Source organism: Callospermophilus lateralis, chromosome 5 (assembly GCF_048772815.1).
Source record: "Callospermophilus lateralis isolate mCalLat2 chromosome 5, mCalLat2.hap1, whole genome shotgun sequence".
NCBI classification, from domain to species: Eukaryota; Metazoa; Chordata; class Mammalia; order Rodentia; family Sciuridae; genus Callospermophilus; species Callospermophilus lateralis.
The window spans coordinates 8,871,800-8,886,794 of record NC_135309.1 but is presented as its reverse complement, the minus strand read 5'-3'; the positions used below and the strand labels follow the sequence as shown (position 1 = coordinate 8,886,794).

General features: G+C 48.7%; 1 protein-coding gene across 1 annotated transcript; it reads left to right on the top strand.

Annotated features, from left to right (window-relative positions):
- Positions 1-367: 367 nt before the first annotated feature.
- LOC143398931 (cilia- and flagella-associated protein 144-like) lies at positions 368-6,659 on the top strand. The gene is made up of 4 exons (XM_076855637.1): positions 368-500; positions 2,793-2,852; positions 3,801-3,904; positions 6,549-6,659. Exons 1-4 carry the CDS (start codon positions 368-370, stop codon positions 6,657-6,659), a joined length of 408 nt encoding a protein of 135 aa, XP_076711752.1.
- Positions 6,660-14,995: the final 8,336 nt, after the last annotated feature.

Here is a 14,995-nt window from a genome sequence, read left to right as displayed (position 1 = left end):
TGTAGGAAATGACTAGCCAAGGTGAGGTCCAGCCTTCTGTCCAATACCTGGGCCTGCCACTGGACCTGGAGCCCTTCCCTGATGATGTCTAAGGGCAGCTCTAGTACCCAGGTTCTGACCTGAGAAGATGGGACAGATGAGTCCAGTGCTTGCCTGGGGCCCTGAGAGGAGGGAGCAGGGGGCAGTGGGTGGAGTCAGGGGACTGGGCTGCCCAGGGGAGGTCCAGGGCTGAAGACTGGAGCATTCCAACCAGGACTCTATTGCCAGGAGACAGCTTGGGACACTGTTGCCTGGAGATGGCAGAAGACCTGGCACTGCCCTATCCAGAGGGCACTTAGAGAGCCCCACAGCACCAGCGTGGCCAGCCATGGCTGGACACCAGAGGGAGAGGGTGATCCAGGACGAGGTTCATCAGAACCAGTTCCTACGGGAACAGTACCTGCAAGAGCTGCGCACACAGAAGCTCTGCACAGAGTACCACGTGAATCCCCTGCGCAAGGGTGAGGACAGGGGGGACAGAGGCAAGCCACTGTGGGGAGAGTTGTGGGCGCGTAGGCAGCAGGGAGAGGCCTGCCTTGGTCTCTAGTGTCCAGGAAGGATGTATGCCAGGGCCGCCCGGCCTCCTGAGACACATCAGGTGCATTGAAATGCATCCACCTCACGATGAGATCAAACGTTCTGCATGTAAGCAGTACAGTTTGGTTATTTTGAGTTTGGTTCTCTTTGTGTGTGGTTTTATGTATGTGTGTGTATGTGTGTGTGTGGTTGTGAGTGTGTGTGTGTGTGTGTGTGTGTGTTTACCATGGATTGAATTCAGGGGCACGCAGGCACATCCCTAGTCCTTTTTATTTTCCATTTTGAGACAGCCTGGCCAAGTTACTGATGCTGTCTTCAGAACTTATGATCCTCCTTTCTTAGCCCCACAAGCCTCTGGAGTTACAGGTGTGTATCACTGCAGCAGCTAGGAGTTGCTTCTAATAATTTTCCTTTTGAAGTAACTGCATTTTTCAGGGGTTTTAGCTTTTATTTTTATTTATATTTTGGTTTCATTCCTTATTCTAAAGGGATTTTAGGATTTTAATATCATCATAGCCCTTTCTCTGGAAAGTTCAGGAGAATAGGCTCTGGGCAGTGCTCCCTGTTGTCCAGGTAAAAGCACCCTCCCCTCCACTCCTCTCACCCTGCACACTCCTGTGAGATCCATCTCATCCTGCAGCATCAGCAGTCCCTAAAGGACACTGGGCCTCAGATGAGCCCCAGATCCGCCATCTGAAACCTCCCAGCTACATTCCTTGGACTCATTATTAGGGACCCCAGACTGGCCCTCTGGAAAGCTAGGGGCCCTGAATCCCTTGCCCACCCTTTGCTTCTCCAGAAAACCCTATGGCAGCACAAGGCACCTGGGCCCTTCCCTCCCAGGTGAGAAGCCTGAGTCCTCAGTCCCTCAGTCCACACACCTGGCAGTCACAGAAGCAGAATGTCTGCTGCTTCACATTTCCCCTGACCCTTGTCTGTTCCTACCTCAGGGAAAGACTCATGGTACACTGGGGGCGTACCCACCTCTCACTTAATTCCACACTCTGAACAGCGACTGGACCTGCTCCTCTCCAGCCGCACTCCCCAGCCCCAGCAGGGCCATCCTCATTCCTGCCTGCTGCTCTGCTGGGCTCCCAGCTACACTCTCCAAACCAGCCACCCAAACCCATGTCCTAGGGATTGCTGGCTAGAGCTACCCTAAGAGCCCAGTTTGGTTACATCCATCCCTCTGCAGAATACTTGTGTGGCCTCTGCTACTTCTGAGCTACCTTAAAACAGCCAGTGCTTCCACCCCTTTGGAATTAGCTCTTTTTCCTCCCTAGCTTCATCCCCAACTGCCCTCCTCCAATACACCCAAGTTCCTGCTCCCCTTGGCTGCTAGGCTCCCGACCAGGCTCCTCTCTCCTCTACCTCTGAACACTCATGCCACAGCCCCCATGGTAACTGCCCACCTGTTCCTCCTCCCCGAGCCCCCCACTCTGTGCCTCTGTAACCAGCACCCCTGCAGCCTGGCTGTCTTCAGGACACTCAGTGACTTCATTCTGCTTAGAATTCTTCTAGTTGTCTTCTGGAGTCCACCACTGATTTCAGGAGAAAAGTATAGTTTGGTCCATCCCAACAAGCTAAATAATCCCTCAGGCCACATCCATTCTGGGAAAAGTGATTTCCTCCAGTTCTTTCCCTTGGGCACAGGATTAATGTGGCCATTGTGGGGAAGTGAGAAAATACTGTAGCTTGCATTTCTGTTTACTTGTACTACAAAGAAAAATATTATGCTTTTCTAATATGCAGATAATTTTACATAAAGATGACATATATATTTCATATCTTAGGGGCACATGCTCAGAAGACTTTTTCTGCTGGGCACAGTGACACACACCTGTATCCTGGCAACAGGGAGCTTGGGGCAGGGAGATTGCAAGTTTAAGGATGACCTCAACAGAGACTGGTCTCAAAATAAAAGTAAAGAGGGCTGGATTAGGGTTAGGGTTAGGGTTAGCTCACTGCAATAAATAAATGAGTGAATGAATAAACAAAGATAAATCCTAGTAGCCTGTGGCTTGTTGCCACTGCCCTGGACAGTGCCTGGCCAGACCCTAGGTCCTCAAGAACTGTGGGACCTTGTTCCCAGCACCCAGCCAGAACCCCCCAGGCCCAGGTACTACGTGGGTGCAGAATAGGAGCCTGGTCTAGGGTGAGTGGCGGGAGGGCAGGGGTTGTGCTCTGACCTGCACTGTGTCCCTGCTCTTCTCCAGTTCACACAATCACCAAGAAGCCCATGTCGTGGCATGATAACTTGGAGGAACCTGAAGATGGTAAGTCCTGAGGTCGGAGACTGCGTGAGGTGGGGCAGAGAGAGGCAGAGGGCTCAGAGAACTCGCAGGCAGAGTCACTGCAGGGAAACCTCAGGATCCTCTGCTGTGGTCTCGAGACAGGACTCTACTGACCAGGCTCAGAGAGACTGATGTGCAAACACATGCCAACTCATTACTGTCATTCACAAGAGTCCCCATGGCCTGAAAAGAGGAGTCATTCATTCACAGATGTTCATACGTTACTCACATGGGTTCTGAAGGCCTAGAAACTGGATTCACGTCCTGGTGCTGCCACTCCTTAACTGCGGGCTTCAGCCAGGTTGTTGACCTCTCAGCCCACTTCTTAGAGTTGATGGAAGGACCAAGCAAAATACCACAGGTGCCTAGAGCTGAACCTGGCTCACCATGCTCAGTAAACACAGTCCTGTTCATGTTTCCACTTTACCTGGTGACAGGCAGTGGGGTGGGCCCAGGGGTCTCAGCACAATGAGGCAGAGGCAAGAGGGCAGCCTGTAAGTGCCTTGACCAGTGTGTGGGGTGGGATCATGGGCGACAGCATGGAGAACAGGTGCCTCTATCAGGCAGGGGATGTGGGACTGTTGGAGCAGGCGGGCACAGGTGGTCCAGGGTGTCAGGCGGGAGGCTGTGGAAGGACCCCGCATGATGGAGAGTTGCAAGAGGGCAGCACCCGCATGTTCTGAGAACAGAGGAGTTGACCTCTGTTCCTGCCTGCACTGGGCTCCCAGAGGGGCCATGTCGGTCACAGCCCTGCTCCAGGGTCCAGAACAGTGCCTGGCACAGTTTGAACTGGACACATTTGCTGACAAATGGCTGAGAACCAGATGCCCCTGTCTCAGACCCTGGCTCTGCACACAGAATTCTCTGGCCCTGGAGTGGTTTGGCCAGGAAAAGGACACGGGCAGCTTCTAACTTGAGCCTCCTCTCCAGTCAGGTTTCTGAATCTTATTCACCATGCTGCTCAGAGACCCCGGAAGAAGTACCCAGAGACACAGACGGAAAGTCAGGAGATCGGCTGGGAGGCAGAGCCCTTGGTAATCGAGACTCCTGCTTCGGGCAGTAGTAGGAACACAGGATGGTGTGGGCAGTGTCTGAGAGCAGAGTGAGAGCCAACTGGCAGGGGCTTGAAATCTGTCCTTCTTGCTAGTCTGAGATCTGGGGTGAGTTACTAAACACTGTGCGGTGCTGTTCCTGGTCATAAATGGGGACACCACAGAACCTGCCTCACAGGGTTGCTAAGAGGAACAGTACCTGGTACAGTGCCCAGCATACAGCACCTGCTCAGTAAACGTGGCCAGGCTCCTGTGATGCAGATGGGGAAGAGCAGAAAGGAGCCCCTGAGCCCTGGCCGGGACAGTCAGGTGCTGCTCCAGGCAGGAAGACATCCCCAGGGGGCCACCAATCACAGAGAAGAGCTCACCCCAAAAGCAGGAGGTGTGGCTCAGAGCTGGAGAAGCAAGGCCACATGGAGGCAAGTGACAGCCATGAGGTCTAACTATCAGTGGAAGAGGGGACTTCAGAGGAAACTGCTCAAGACCTTGACTGAACACGAATAAAGAATCAGGGATCAGTGATTTCTAAAGACCACACGGAAGGCTTGATCCAAGGGGGGCTGTAGCTAGGGCAGAGGCTCTAGCAGGGTGGGAGAGACTGGGCAGCTGGACAAGCTAAGGATGGAGGTGTAGGGGGGTGATCACTGGGGGCAATGTCTGGGTGAGGGGTCCTGGCTAAGCTGACCTGGCTGGATTCTTGCTGAAAGCAGAGCAGGGACCAGACCTGCTCTGGGGGACAGACGACAAGGACAGTCAACGCCCAGGGTGGTGACTCTTGTTACACTGCTCAGCTGGAGTTTTGCTGAAATTGGACAATGCAGAGGTTACCACAGAAGGCCCTAAGTCAGGCCTGGTTTAAGAGGAGGATGGCCTGAGTGGAGTTTGGTTCGTAGAGTCCTTGACCAGTGAGAAGGAGGTGGGAGGGAAGGGAGCCTGGTGAAGACAGGTCAGCCCAGGGGACAAGTGTGCATCTTAGCAAATCACCAGAGAGCTGGGGGCTTCACGCACCATGGGAAGGTTGCTCCCTGCACCTCAGGGCATCTCCTACAGTCAGCACACACCACAGGAAGGACAAGTGTGAGGCCCAGCCAGGCCTTCCCTGCTCAGACCCTTCCAGGCCTCAAGGATAGAATGCTGTGTCTGAGTCCCAAGGGGCCTGCCGGCACTCGGAGTCTGTCCATCACACATGTGGGGACAATGCTCTCAGGTCGCACAGGGAGCAAGGTAAGAAGTAAGGCCCACAGATTAAATCTAGGTGTTGTGGGAACATCAAAGGTAAAGAAGCTGGGCTCTTAGAAAGTTGTGCTTGGGGCAGAGGACATGATTGATGTACTCCATGGGTCCCAACGTGGGGACCCTGTCCCTGGCAGGACCAAACCCTGTTCAGAGCACCCCAACCTCAGCCCAGGGATCCCTGGGAAGCAAGGCTCAGTGGGCACCTCTTTGCCTTGTGTCTCTGGGTAACACTTGCTGAAAATATATCCTCATGTGGGATTGTGTCCAAACACTCACACACACCAACACACACTCATACACACTCAAACATACACACTCACACACACACACTCACACTCACATTGTCACACTCTCACACTCACATATACTCACACATCCACACTCACACTCACATTCTCACACTCTCACATATACTCACACACAAACACACACACACACTCACACATACACACAAACTCACATTCACACACACGCTCACATTCACACACACACACATACACATTCACACACACTCACATTCACACACACTCATATACACACACACTCACATACACACATACACTCACACACACTCACACACACACTTGCAGCCTGGGATGGGATGAGCATGTCCCTGAGTGACCCTCAGGGCAGCTTCTCTAAGGTGGCTGTGCTGAGGTACTCCCTCTCCCTGGTTCGCTGTGACCCCCCACCACAATCCCTTTCCATTCAAGCACCTGCTGCACACCTAGAGTGCTGTCCGAGGTCAGGCATAGCACCGTCTCCAGCTGTCCCTGGTGCCCAGCACAGAGGCCCGCTGGCTCTGGGCAGCCTGACTGTGGTGCCCCCTGCCTCAGAAGGAAGAGAAAACGGTGTAGAAAGGGAAGTGAACCACAACACAGTTGGGCCACGGTGGGGCAAGCAGCTGCCCTGCTCCGTTAGTCCTGCAGGACTGGACAGTTCACAGGAACGAAGCCAGGAATCGGCCTTCCCTGTGTCCACGCAGCCAGGGGCACCAGCCACAGATGTGCTGCAGTCTGGCTTCCTGGGGCCCAGGGGTGGGGTGGGGCCACTTCTCAGCTTCCATTTTCCCTGAAGGAAGCTGGGATGAGACCTGGTACCAGGAAATGAGAGAAAACACAATGAACTGGGGCATTTGATGCAAGTTCCCCAGAACCTAGGACTTCCCGGGGGACCCGCAGGCTGCCCTCCATGTAGGCAGCGGGCAGGGCAGAGCCCCAGCTCTGCGGAGCTGACGCCTCTTGCTCTCGGGATGCTCTAGGCGCTGGTGTCACAGTTTCACTAGCAGCGTTGAGCAGGAGAGCCTGTGGCCACCTGTGGTCAGGGAGGCCCAATTGGGTCCAGGTCTTCGCCCTCCTGACCAGCCTCTGCTGCCCCTGCCTCCATCTAGGTCAGCCCGGAGCGCCAGGACCACAGGCTGAACCACTTCAGGGTCTACAAGGACATCACTCTGTACAAGGCCAAACTGTGGCTCTTGGGGGAGAAGGATCACCGAAAGTAGTGCTCCGTGGAAGAGCCAGCCTTGGCGCTGAGCGCCAAGTATGCTGTCCAGGGAAATAAAGGTGTTTCTGCTAGAAAGCAAACCTGCAGCGCATCTCATTTTACAGACCACAACCCCTTTAAGTATAGTCCTAGGTTGGGCAGCAGTCAGACCAAGAGCGGCTCAGAGGCCCCGCTTACCTCATGGTGGTGGCCTTGGGAGCCAAGGTGTTTGCAGTGCCCATAGGAAAGGGAAGTGAGTCCAGGCAGCGCCGTGGGTCCACCTGCCACCGTCTGATTTGATGTGGGTGGAACATAGCCCCTGGGGTTGGCTGAGCTGTAGCTACATATTAGGGGAGAGAGTCCCAGGTGTGCAGGGAGGTCAGGCTGCAGCTCAGGACACCTTCACACCAAATTCACCTTGCCCGGAGCAGCCGCCAGCCACACAACACGTAGAAGCCCAGGTCTGGCTTCTGCCCTGAGTCCCACTTTCTCATTTCTGCCCAAGTCCATGGGTCCACCATAGGGAGACTCCCAGTTGGAGACCCAGACCAGGGCGTAGTGGTGACCTCTGTCTTCCCAGACACCAAGGAAAGGTGATAAAGGGACTTATCGACACCAGCCTGCACAGGACCCAGGCTTACAGTAGGCCCTGGTCCACTCCTCCACCAGTGGGGCTAAAGCCCACCAGAGAATAGCCTCTGGCACAAAACCGCCCCTTCCAACCAGCAGACTACCACAGGAGGTCAAGCCCTGCAGCCCAGATCCACCCACACTGCCCTGTGTGGAGACCAGGCTCACAGTAGGCCTGGGGCCTCCCCTCCACTAGCAGGCACTGGCCAGAGCCCCGCTTCCAGCATACGACCATCTCTTCTAACCAGACTACCACAGGAGTCAGACCCAGCCCAGATCTGTCCATACCAACTTGACTTGCTCAGGACCCAGGTTCAGGGTAGGTTCAAGCTCCTGCCCCACCCCGTTCCAGCCTAAGCCTAACCGACTTCTATCTTGGGGCACTGCAATCATTGCCATAGCCTTCACCATACAGTATCCCCCTATCTTTTTGAAAACAGGGACTTCAAGCAGCTGTATCTCAGAGCAGGCATCCCAAAAAGTGTAAGGCCCCCCTTTCAGCCCCATCTCTGTAAGATATTGCTTCCATCTGGGGCACCGCAACTATTATCTCAAGTTACCTCTGTTATTGCCTCCACCAACCTTAGAGGCAGTAGCATACACTGAGGGACACCAGCAGGGTCTAGAAGCCCAATATCAAGGTGAGGTACAGACAATCTGCACAGGTATTACAAGAATATAGGGAAAAAACTGTAATATCTCAGATCCATGCTGCAAGAAAGGAAGACACATAGACAACATGAAAAAAAAAAAACAAGGGAAGAAAGTACCCCAAACAAATCAGGACACTATAATAACAGAACCTATGGACAGTGAAGTTGATGAAATGTCAGAGGAGGAGTTCAGAAGGTTCATAATTAAAATGATCTGTGAATTAAACAATGACCTAAATGAGCAAATATAGGCAAAAATTGATCACTCCAAAAAAGAGAGAGTAAATACAGGTAGTAAAGGATTACTTCAAGAGAGAGAGAGAGAGAGACTCTGAAAAAAAAAATCTTTGAAATGAAGAATATAATAAAATTAAAAACTCAATAGAAAGCATAACCAACAGACCAGATCACTTGGAAAAAAAAGGACGTCAGATAATGAAGACCAAGTATATAATCTGGAAAGTAAAGTTGATCACACAGTGAAGAAAGTTAGAAACCATGAACAGAACACATAAGAATTATGAGACAGCATCAAAAGACTAAATATAAGAGTTATTGGGATAGAGGAAAGCACAGAGTTTCATACCAAAGGAATGCACAATCTCTTCAAAGATATAATATCAGAAAATTTCCCAAGCATAAAGAACAAATAGGGAAACCAAATACAAGAGGCTTACAGGACACTAAATGTACAAAATTACAACAGATCTACACCAAGGCACATTATAATGTAAATGCCTAGCATACACAAGAAGGATAGAATCTTAAAAGCCGCAAGAGAGAGGAATCAAATCACATATAAGGGGAGACCAATTTGTATCTCAGCAGATTTTGTAACCCAGACTCTCAAAGCCAGGAGATCATGGAACAATATATACCAAGCCCTGAAAAAAAAAAAAATGGATGCCAACCAAGAATCTTATATCCAGTAAAACTAAGCTTTAGATTTGATGGTAAAATAAAAACCTTCCATGATAAACAAAAGTTAAAAGAATTTACAACTAGAAAGCCTGCACTATAGAACATCCTCAGCAAAATATTCCAAGAACAGGAAATGAAAAACAATGATGAAAATCAGAAGAGGGAGAGATTACACGAAAGGAAAATCTAATCAGAGGAGAAACCAAGTCAAATACCAAAAATAAACAAGAATGGCTGGGAATACAAATCATGTCTCAATAATAACCCTGAATGTTAATAGACTAAACTCACCAATCAAAAGACCTAGACTAGTAGATTGTATAAAAAAAATGACCCAACAATATGCTGCCTCCAAGAGACTCATCTCATAGGAAAAAACATCCACAGACTGAAGGTAAAGGATTGGGAAAAATCATACCACTCACACAGACTGCAGAAGCAAGCAGGGGTTTCTATCCTCATATCAAATAAAGTAGACTTCAAACTAAAGTCAATCAAAAAGGATAAAGAAGGACACTACAGACTGCTCAAGGGAACCATACACCAAAAAGACTTAATAATTATAAATACATATGCCCCAAATAATGGAGCATCCACATTTATCAAACAAACTCTTCTCAAGTTCAAGAGTCAAATAGACCACAATACAATAATTTTGGGTGACTTTAACTTAGCTCTTTCATCACTAGATAGATCTTCCAAACAAAAGCTGAACAAAGAAACTATAAAACTCATAATACAATCAATAACTTAGACCAACTGACATATATAGAATATTTCATCTTTCAACGAGTGGATATACTTTCTTCTCAGCAGCACATGGATCCTTCTCTAAAATAGACCATATACAATGCCACAAGACAACTCTTAGCAAATATAAAAAAGTAGAGTTACTACCTTGCATTCTATAAGATCATATTGGAATGAAATTATAAATCAATGATAAAATAAGTCCCAGGCCAACATCATACTAAATGGAGAAAAATTAAAGGCATCCCCTCTAAAAACTGAAACAAGACAGGGATGCTCTCTCTCACCACTTCTATTTAACATAGTTCTTAAAACACTGGCCAGAGAAATTAGACAGATGAAAGAAATTAAAGGGATACTTATAAGAAAAGAAGAACTCAAACTGGCACTATTTGCTGCTGATATGATTCTATACCTAGAAGACCCTAAAATTTCACCAGAAAACTTCTAGAACTAGTAAATGAATTCAGAAAAGTAATAGGAAGTAAAATCAACACCCATAAATCAAAGACATTTCTGTATAACAGTGATAAATCCTCAGAAAAGGAAAACTACCCTATTCCATTTACAATAGACTCAAAAAATAAAATATTTGGGAATCAACAAAAGAGGTGAAAGATCTACATAATGAAAATTACAGAACCCTAAAGAAAGAAGTCAAAGAAGACCTTAGAAGATAGAAAGATCTACCTTGCTCTTGAATAGACAGAATTATTATTATCAAAATGACCATACTTCCAAAAGCAATATACAGATTTAATGCAATTCCAATCAAAATCCCAATGACATTTCTCATAGAAATAGAAAAGGCAATAATGAAATTCATCTGGAAAAATAAGAGACCCAGAATAACTAAAGCAATCCTTAGCAGGAAGAGTGAAGCAGGTAGCTTCACTATACCAGACCTTAAACTATACTATAGAGCAATATATCAAAAACAGCATGGTATTGGCACCAAAATAGACTGGTAGACCAATGGTATAGAATAGAGGACACAGAGACAAACTCACAAAATTATAATTATTTTATATTAGACAAAGGTGCCAAGAACATGCATTGGAGAAAAAATAGCATCTTTAACAAATGGTGCTGGGAAAACTGGAAATCCATATGCAGAAAAATGAAATTAAACCCTATCTTTCACCATGCACAAAACTCAATTCAAAATGGATCAAGGACTTAGGAATAAAACCAGAGACCCTGCGTCTAATAGAAGAAAAAGTAGGCCCTAATCTCCATCATGTGGGATCAGGCCCCAACTTCCTTAATAAGCTCCTTTGATGCAAGAATTAAAATCAAGAATTAATAAATAGGAACTCAAACTAAAAAGTTTCTTCTCAGGAAAAGAAACAATCTGCGAGGTAAACAGAGAGCCTACATCTTGGGAGCAAATTTTTCCTCCTCATACATCAGATAGAGCACTAATCTCTAGGATATATAAAAAACTCAAAAAGTTAACCACCAAAAAACTAAATAACCCAATCAATAAATTGACCAAGGACCTGAACAGACACTTCTCAGAAGATGATATACAATCTATCAACAAATATATGAAAAAATGTTCATCATTGCTAGCAATTAGAGAAATGCAAATCAAAATTACTCTAAGATTTCATCTCACTCCAGTCAGAATGGCAGCTATTATGAATACAAACAACAATAAGTGTTGGAGAGGCTGTGGGGGAAAAGGCACACTCATACATTGCTGGTAGGACTACTAACTAGTGCAGCCAATATGGAAAGCAGTATGGATATTTCTTGGAAAACTGGGAATGGAGCCACCATTTGACCCAGCTATCCCTCTCCTTGGTCTATACCCAAAGGACTTTAAAACAACATACTACAGGGACACAGCCACATCAATGTTTATAGCAGCACAATTCACAAAACTAAACTGTGGAGCCAACCTAGATGCCCTTCAGTGGATAAATGAATAAAAAAAATGTGGCATATATACAATGGAATATTACTCAACAATAAAAGAGAATAAAATCATGGCATTTGCAGGTAAATGGATGGAGCTAGAGAAGATAATACTAAGTGAAGTTAGCCAATCCCCAAAAACCAAATGCCAAATATTTTCCTTAATACAAGGAGGCTGATTCATAGTGGGGTTGGGAGGAGGAGCATGGGAGGAACAGATGAGTTCTAGATAGGGAAGAGGGTGGGAGGGGAAGGGAGGCAACAGGGGGTTATTAATGATGGTGGAACGTGATGATCATTATTATCCAAAGTATAGGTATGAAGACATGAATTGGTGTGAATATACTATGTATACAACCAGAGATATGAAAAATTGTGCTCTATACGTGTGGTAAGAATTGTAATGCATTCCGCTGTCATGTGTAAACAAAAAATAAATTAAAAAAATAAAATAAAATAGGGTGCGAGTCCACAGCACAGAGAACGGGGACACATGGGCCATCAGGAAAACTGAAGACACACTCAGGTTAGAAGCCTTGCTCTAGCGGGGTGAGGAAACCCATGCAAACTGAAGGGGTCACCTCTGTGAATGGTCAGGCCTGTCAGGACTCCAGAAGGGCTTCACGACTCCACAGCGGGGCCTGCGATGGAGAGGCAAGGCTCGCTCTGGAAAGGAGGCCGCAGGCCCTGCCCCTGGGGCCCGCAGGTGGAGCCAGGCTCTGGGCCTCTCTCCTACATGGGAGGCTGGAGGGCTGCTCCCCAAGAAGTGGGAGAAGCCCAGGGCTCCAGGCATGAGATGCAGCCCAACACCAGGTCTCCTAAAGGGAAGGCAGGCTGCCCAGGCTGCCCACGCATACCCTGCGTTTTCACCGGAGGATCAAAGCTTTGGAAAAGAAAATACCGGCTGGCGTTACCAGGCAAGGGGCCTCTAGGAGTCAGGAAGTCCATCTCCCAACATGCCACCAGCACTCCGCCCCACATGCATCTTGCTGAGTTAGCCTCTGGCTCAGGGTGCAACCCCCGCAGTCGGGCTGCCCACCTCTGCGCTACCTCCTGGATAACACAGCTCTGCAGTGGGCAGAGGGCTTCTTGGGCTGCTCCAGCAGAAACCCGGCCTCCTGCCTCCTGCCTCCTAGGGAGCAGCGCTGCCCTGAGGGCAGGACACAGGGCCTGAGGGACCACCAGCTCCTGATGGTGCTGAAAGGAGTGGCCAGTGGAGGGGACAGCCCACAGGCTAGACATCAGAGGAGTCCTTACAGAGAGCCAGGAGTTCAGGAGCCCATCATGCAGAGGTCTCTGAGCCGGACCCTGAGGCTCAGAAAAGGAGAAATGAAATCACAGAGGCAACCCTGGAGCTCATGGAGGGGAAGGGGAAGGAGTGTGCTGCCCTGAGACCCCAAGGCCGGGTCGGAGGCCCAGAAGGCAGCGACGAGCTCGGCTTCCACCACAGATCCCTGCTGGGCCACTGCCACTGCCCAGAGTTGGTCTCTGTGACTGCTGTGGGCTCAGCTCCGCCTCCTGCAGCAGGACCCTGAGATCCTGCTTCCACCTATAATCTAGATGGTGGTAGAGATGCTTAGTCTGAGGAAAGATGCTCAGCCAGAAGGCTGGCCCCAGGGCAGCAGGAGAGAACCGGGCTCCCTGCTCAGTGGGAGACGCAGCAAAACAGCCTGCTGTGCACCCGTGAGTGACTTCAAGGAACTCAAGTCGCCAGAAACAAAGTAATGACAGGAGGTGGAAATGTCCACACTCTGATGTGGGCACATAGTGCAGTGTCCTGCATAGATGGGTACAGTTGGAAGAATAAATAAATAAAAAGGAAGAGCAAAGTACACAGAGGAGACAGCTGAGGAGAAGAAGGAGGGGAACAGAGGAGACAGTCCAAACCTAAAACCATGATTTATGCCCTTAGATATTTAAGGTCACTGTGTCTATAAAGAGTAAAATTATATGAAAAGGGCCAATTAGAGAATGGAGAGCTCTTGAGGCATAAAATGAAAATGAAAGTACATGTTCAAGAGACTGATTAGAGAATTACAGAAATGTTTCCCTAAACCTAGGACCCCAGTGGAGTGGTGCCCAGCTGCACAGAGAGCTGGACAAAAAGGAATGATGGGAGCTGGGGACATAGCTCAGTTGGCAGAGTGCTTGCCTTGCATGCACAAGGCCCTGGGTTCAATCCCCAACACCACCAGAAAAAAAAAGGAATGATGGTGGCCAGCATCCTGCCCTAACCCTCACAGTGCTCTGAGGCACACCATTTCCTCTTTGTAGTAGATGAGGTCATTGACAAACACATGTTCAAAGCAACCCTCACTACTGGGATCCTAGGCCAGCAGCCTATCAGGGATCCAACAACAAGGTCCAGACACTCGCCTCAGTAATCAAGCAGAAAAGGTCATGGGAAACCCAGAAAGAACTCCATTTAATAGGCTGTGCTGGGAGGGGCATGCTGGAAGACAGTACCTCAGCACCTACAGGTGCTGTAGGTAGAAATGTAGGAAGAATCTGAGCAGGGCAAGAGTCCTGCCAAATTAAGCCTCCTGGTCTCATTGGCCTGGTGGATAATTATCCCAGTTCCTATTCTGAGAAGCACTCCAGAGAAGGGAAAGACAATTTCCACTTGCTGCTCAGGAGTAGGACAAGGCTGAGAACTGCCAGGCACCACCCCAGGGGCCTGATGCTCTCACAGCTGCCGGTGGGATGACCCTGCAGGTCTTGCCTCAGTCTTGAAGCAGAATGAGAAAAGTCAGGAGAGTGCAGGTCTAATGAACCCGGCATTACAAGCTCCTTAATGATTAGCAGTTCTGCAGAGCAAGCTAAGGTGAGGGGAGACAGACTCGACTTGGAGGCCGAGATGCCCAGCCTCGTCCTGCTTCCAGTCACCTGTCAGGCATCTGTGGGCCTGAGGGTCAGTGCCTTGAGCACATGCAGCTTCTTTGAGCCCCTGTCATGCCACTAAGTGGCAGATTTGAGCCCAGCTCTGTGCTCTTAGTCCTTGCTCTGTGTGACAGTGTTACGCAGCAATTTGGCTTCACTCAGAGTGAGCCAAGTACCTTATTTCCATCTTCCAAAGTGCTGTGTTAGATTAGCTTGACTGGCCCTGCTCCCTACAGAGTGACCTCCCACTGTCCTGATATTTCTCAGTGCCATTGTCCCACATGTGCAGCCCCCCAGCCTCTTCTAAAGAAGCTATCTGCACCTGTGATCCAGGACAAGTACACCCATCACAAATTCCTATTCCACCTGTCCATGTTCTCTCACCAATAACACTGTGATTAACAACCAAACACAAAAACATTCATGCACTGTGACTATCACCAGTACTATTTGACATTTACACGTATGGGCCAAAAAAACATGGAGCTGGATGTATATTCTCAGATCAACTTCATAACAATTCAGAGAAGTTCAAATTTTATTATCTGCTAAACTGAAGCACAAAGAAGTTAGATACTTTCTCAAGTTCACGGAAGTG